This window comes from Coregonus lavaretus, assembly GCF_964263955.1.
Source record: "Coregonus lavaretus genome assembly, chromosome: 11".
In the NCBI taxonomy this organism is placed as follows: Eukaryota; Metazoa; Chordata; class Actinopteri; order Salmoniformes; family Salmonidae; genus Coregonus; species Coregonus lavaretus.
Genome location: NC_139998.1, coordinates 44354123 through 44360697, shown reverse-complemented (window position 1 = coordinate 44360697; position 6575 = coordinate 44354123). Strand labels below are relative to the sequence as shown.

General features: G+C 40.8%; 1 protein-coding gene across 2 annotated transcripts in view; it reads left to right on the top strand.

Moving 5' to 3' along the window:
• The first annotated feature begins 499 nt into the window (after window positions 1-499).
• The window catches only part of LOC311136956 (zinc finger RNA-binding protein-like), a 28256-nt gene continuing 22180 nt past the window's right edge, over window positions 500-6575 (top strand). For both annotated transcript variants that reach the window (XM_084171290.1, XM_084171289.1), the window contains exon 1: window positions 500-573. In XM_084171290.1, the coding sequence (XP_084027416.1) occupies window positions 521-573 (53 nt within the window). In that variant the 5' untranslated portion in view covers window positions 500-520. The remainder of the gene's footprint in view (window positions 574-6575) is intronic.

Here is a 6575-nt window from a genome sequence, read left to right as displayed (position 1 = left end):
ACCCGATCTCAGTAGCATATGTTACTGTACGCTACATACATGGCGGTTTATTATTGCAACAATGTATCGAGAAAATGATACTGTTAGAGCAGAATTTCACGTAAACAGAGTAGGGTACAAATGTACAGCTATCGTTTTAAACGATGAAATACATTGTCCCAGCGCCTCTAGAGTTAAAATGGCAATCTGCAGTTGTTACATCCATTTTTTTATGGTAATGAAAAAAAAAGAAAACAACTGTATGGCCTCAAAGAATGGTAAAAACTGTAATTGTTATATAATGAGTGGTCAGTCCTTGCATCCATAGCTCTGTCTATTAATTTGAGAGTGGTTATAAAATATTTCACCAGGCCCATCCCTCAGCTTTTTATCAAAACAGGGGCGAAAATTCGCTTTGTTATTGTTTCAACTGCGAATTGCCCCTTTAAATATCGAAGCGTGCGAGCGAACCGTAGATGACAGACACGTGACAGATAGCGGATCCTGTCTGTCCCCGACTCACCGTACAGTAGATGCCAAGATGGCTGCAAGCAATTATTATGGATTCACGCATGGTGCGGGTCCTCAGTACAGGTAAATACATCGATGCTGGGTATGGATAGCATGCACTCATCTCAAGTAGTCGCCCGTCTTATTGCGATGAGTAACTATGTCTCATTGCTGGTGCGATATTGCTAGCTCGAGGCCCTGGGAGTGCAATGCAATGGATATGCTAGCGAGATTAGGTAGCCAGGCAAGCAGGTTCAAGTCTTTACTGGCTAAGGAGCGCTTCGCACTTGGAATATAATTAAACCTCAAACTGTCTTAATTTGCCAAATATGGTTAGTTAACGAGCTAGCTTGCGAACGTTATTTGTGTAACATAATTACAAACAACCAGTATTTTACTGTGGCATAATGGCTAGCTAGCTAGCTTTTTTTCTCTAGCGGCAGGGACGCACGAATTAGCGAAAGTGAGTTTCTGGTCAGTTTCAAACTTATAAAACTATCTAGCTGTTACGTTTTGGGCAAAGTGAATTAGCTGAAAACTTGCCACGTTCAGTTGCCAAACGATGCAGATAGAAATGCCATGAATAGCGCCGATAGGTCGGAGGCATGTTTGTTCTACATGACATTTCTATCAGAACGTTCCAAAACCTTGTCCTGCTGAACATACATTCAAACGTGTTGAACGCGCATCTGATTTTGTTTTTTGGGGGGAGGAGCCGCCCCTTGACAACTGACAAGTTTGTTAACTAGCTTGCTAAATAAATCGATTTTGCTAAACGTTACTGTAGTGTGATTCTGTTGCGTGCCTTTCTTTGTTAGCTGAAATCGATACTTTGTAATAAAAACATTGATCAAATATAACCCGACTGTTTCCTAGTTGAGATTCAATTGGCACATGAGCTGAAAAGCCATTTTAGAGCAACAACAATGAGGAAACAGTCGGTTGTATTGTATTAACATTTTATAAAAAAGTATGGATTTCAGCAAACAAAGTCATGTAACAACAGAGGACAAACATAAGTACACGGTAAGGGTTTAAGAATTAACATTTTTTAAGTATAGACGCATAGCAACTCAAAGGAGTCGAATGTTCATTAAAAAAACTCTAGTCTTTTAAATTAGTTGAGGTACTTCGCAACTTTAAAAATAAATTAGTCAGCAGCCTAGAAGAATGTTGCCAACCTATTTTACAGTCAGAATACTTTGTTGTCCCCCACTATGAAATCGGTGAGGGGACTGTGGCTCTTTCTTCGTCCATACTAATGTAGTTCATCACACTGCACTGGCCGATTTTGTCCAAACTTGGGTGAATGATGCGTCTTGCCATACAGATCCGGCATTTACAAACAATTACATTGATTGGCCCAAGGTGGGAGCTATAGTAATGAATTGAAATGTGTTAGTCACACGCAATAGCTCAATTGGCCCAAAGGGGGGCGCTGCATCATTCATGGGGGACGACATGTTTACTGTTGCCTTGTTTTTAACTTTCACCATACATTTTTTTTTTTTACACTATTCTCTGATGTTTACATCGCAGCCTAGTGCTGCTAGTTGCCAGCTCATTCTACAGCTGTCAATCTCAGTAGATTCCTCTGAACTGGTGGTGCATAAACTGCAGCAGTGGCTGATGCTGTAGATTACAATGATAGTGTTTGATTCTTTTTGAGAATAAATTAGGCTCACTTGACTGTGGTGTCACTGCACTCTCCTTTTTATAGGAACATTGCTTTCTTTGGTCAAGTTCCATTTTACAATGTCTGCCGCCTTGTGCCGTTGTGTACCAGTACAGTACGAGTGAGGAACAGCCTAAACTATTTTCACAGCTTTAATTTGTGTTTATTCCCCCCATAATCCATTACTTCGATCTGTCCTTGTCCCTCATGAAACAACCTTGGTTATTCCAGACAAAAATGCTGACACAGATGATTTTAGAATGCCTGTGTTGGGAAGGCTGTCTGTTAGCATCAAAATACATTCTAATGATAGGGCTGTTGCTTTATCTTTGCAAGGTCATCCTTTTGGCATTGCATATTCTGCAGAAAATAGATTTTCCATCCTTTAAATGTAGAGTGCTGTAGTCTGCAGTGTTGCAGTATTGTGGTGGGTGGTGAGTTTTTATTTCAGTACTCCCCCTTAAAACTTAGATTGGTTTTTCAGTAGATGGGTGGCTCAACAATGGCCGGCACTGTCTAAAAACAGGGCAGTGTGTGCTGTAGGCAAATGCATCATGCATGATAATGTTTAATAGATGGCCTATCTCTGGCCAGCCACAGTTAATCGTTTAAAAAAAAATTTTAGGGGTAGAGCCGCTTTCTTTATTGTGGGTTCTATCAATGTAATTGTCTGCATCATTTCCAAATATATGTATGTATGTATATATATATATATATATATATATATATATATATATATATATAATTTCCCTCATTAAAATGCAAATCAATTTATAACATTTTTGACATGTGTTTTTCTGGATTTTTTTTGTTATTCTGTTTCTCACTGTTCAAATAAACCTACCATTCAAATTATAGACTTATCATTTCTTTGTCAGTGGGCAAACGTACAAAATCAGCAGGGGATCAAATCCTTTTTTCCCTCACTGTATGAATGTATGTATGTATGTATATATTTTGAACAGTGAGAAACAGAATAACAACAAAATCCAGAAAAACGCATGTCAAATGTTATAAATTGATTTGCATTTTAATGAGGGAAATAAGTATTTGGCTCCCAGGTGTCTTTTATACAGGTAACGAGCTGAGATTAGGAGCACACTCTTAAAGGGTGTGCTCCTAATCTCAACTTGTTACCTGTATAAAAGACACCTGTCCACAGAAACAATCAATCAATCAGATTCCAAACTCTCCACCATGGCCAAGACCAAAGAGCTCTCCAAGGATGTCAGGGACAAGATTGTAGACCTACACAAGGCTGGAATGGGCTACAAGACCATCGCCAAGCAGCTTGGTGAGAAGGTGACAACAGTTGGTGCGATTATTCGCAAATGGAAGAAACACAAAAGAACTGTCAATCTCCCTCGGCCTGGGGCTCCATGCAAGATCTCACCTCGTGGAGTTGCAATGATCATGAGAACGGTGAGGAATCAGCCCAGAACTACACGGGAGGATCTTGTCAACGATCTCAAGCCAGCTGGGACCATAGTCACCAAGAAAACAATTGGTAACACACTACGCCGCGAAGGACTGAAATCCTGCAGCGCCCGCAAGGTCCCCCTGCTCAAGAAAGCACATATACAGGGCCGTCTGAAGTTTGCCAATGAACATCTGAATGATTCAGAGGAGAACTGGGTAAAAGTGTTGTGGTCATATGAGACCAAAATCGAGCTCTTTGGCATCAACTCAACTCGCCGTGTTTGGAGGAGCAGGAATGCTGCCTATGACCCCAAGAACACCATCCCCACCGTCAAACATGGAGGTGGAAACATTATGCTTTGGGGGTGTTTTTCTGCTAAGGGAACAGGACAACGTCACCGCATCAAAGGGACGATGGACGGGGCCATGTACCGTCAAATATTGGGTGAGAACCTCCTTCCCTCAGCCAGGGCGTTGAAAATGGGTCGTGGATGGGTATTCCAGTATGACAATGACCCAAAACACACGGCCAAGGCAACAAAGGAGTGGCTCAAGAAGAAGCACATTAAGGTCCTGGAGTGGCCTAGCCAGTCTCCAGACCTTAATCCCATAGAAAATCTGGAGGGAGCTAAAGGTTCGAGTTGCCAAACGTCAGCCTCGAAACCTTAATGACTTGGAGAAGATCAGCAAAGAGGAGTGGAACAAAATCCCTCCTGAGATGTGTGCAAACCTGGTGGCCAACTACAAGAAACGTCTGACCTCTGTGATTGCAAAAAAGGGTTTTGCCACCAAGCAGTAAGTCATGTTTTGCAGAGGGGTCAAATACTTATTTCCCTCATTAAAATGCAAATCAATTTATAACATTTTCGACATGCGTTTTTCTTGATTTTTTTGTTTGTTATTCTGTCTCTCACTGTTCATATAAACCTACCATTAAAATTATAGACTGATCATTTCTTTGTCAGTGGGCAAACGTACAAAATCAGCAGGGGATCAAATACTTTCCCCCCTCACTATACATACAGTTGAAGTCTGAAGTTTACATACACTTAGGTTGGAGACATTAAAACTTGTTTTTCAAGCACTCCACAAATTTCTTGCTAACAAACTATAGTTTTGGCAAGTCGGTTAGGACATCTACTTTGTGCATGACACAAGTAATTTTTACAACAATTGATTACAGACAGATTATTTCACTTATAATTCACTGTATCACAATTCCAGTGGGTCAGAAGTTTACATACTCTAAATTGACTGTGCCTTTTAAACAGCTTGGAAAATTCCAGAAAAGGATGTCATGGCTTTAGAAGCTTCTGATAGGCTAATTGACATCATTTGAGTCAATTGGAGGTGTACCTGTGGATGTATTTCAAGGCCTACCTTCAAACTCAGTGCCTCTTTGCTTGACATCATGGGAAAATCAAAAGAAATCAGCCAAGAGCTCAGAATTTTTTTTGTAAACCTACACAAGTCTGGTTCATCCTTGGGAGCAATTTCCAAATGCCTGAATTTACCACGTTCACCTGTACGTACAATAGTACGCAAGTATAAACACCAAGGGACCACGCAGCCGTCATACCGCTCAGGAAGGAGACGAGTTCTGTCTCCTAGAGATGAATGTACTTTGGTGCAGAAAGTGCAAATAAATCCCAGAACAACAGCAAAGGACCGTGTGAAGAGGCTGGAGGAAACAGGTACAAAAGTATCTATATCCACAGTAAAACGAGTCCTATATCGACATAACCTGAAAGGCAGCTCAGCAAGGAAGAAGCCACTGCTCCAAAACCGCCATAAAAAAGCCAGACTACGGTTTGCAACTGCACATGGAGCCAAAGATCTTACTTTTTGGAGAGATGTCCTCTGGTCTGATGAAACAAAAATAGAACTGTATGGCCATAATGACCATCGTTATGTTTGGAGGAAAAAGGGTGGCTTGCAAGCTGAAGAACACCATCCCAACCGTGAAGCACGGGGGTGGCAGCATCATGCTGTGGGGGTGCTTTGCTGCAGGAGGGACTGGTGCACTTCACAAAATAGATGGCATCATGAGGAAGGAAAATGATGTGGATATATTGAAGCAACATCTCAAGACATCAGTCAGGAAGTTAAAGCTTGGTCGCAAATGGGTCTTCCAAATGGACAATGACCCAAGCATACTTCCAAAGTTGTGGCAAAATGGCTTAAGGACAACAAAGTCAAGGTATTGGAGTGGCCATCACAAAGGCCTGACCTCAATCCTATAGAAAATGTGTGGGCAGAACTGAAAAAGCATGTGCGAGCAAGGAGGCCTGCAAACCTGACTCAGTTACACTAGCACTGTCTGGAGGAATGGGCCAAAATTCACCCAACTTATTGTGGAAAGCTTGTGGAAGGCTACCTGAAACGTTTGACCCAAGTTAAACAATTTAAATGCAATGCTACCAAATACTAATTGAGTGTATGTACACTTCTGATCCACTGGGAATGTGATGAAAGAAAATAAAAGCTGAAATAAATCATTCTCTCTACAATTATTCTGACATTTCACATTCTTAAAATAAAGTGGTGATCCTAACTGACCTAAAACAGGGAATTTTTACTAGGATTAAGTGTCAGGAATTGTGAAAACCTGAGTTTTTAAATGTACAGTGCTATGAAAAAGTATTTGCCCCCTTTCTAATTTTCTCTACTTTTGCATATTTGTGATACTGAATGTTATCAGAACTTCAACCAAAACCTAATATTAGATAAAGGGAACATAAGTGAACAAATAACACAATTACATATTTATTTCATAAACAAAGTTATGCAACACCCAATTCCCCTGTGTGAAAAAGTAATTGCCCCCTTACACTCAATAACTGGTTGTGCCACCTTTAGCTGCAATGACTCCAACCAAATGCTTCCTGTAGTTGTTGATCAGTCTCTCACGTCGCTGTGGAGGAATTTTGGCCCACTCTTCCATGCAGAACTGCTTTAACTAAGTGACGTGTGGGTTTTCAAGCATTAACTG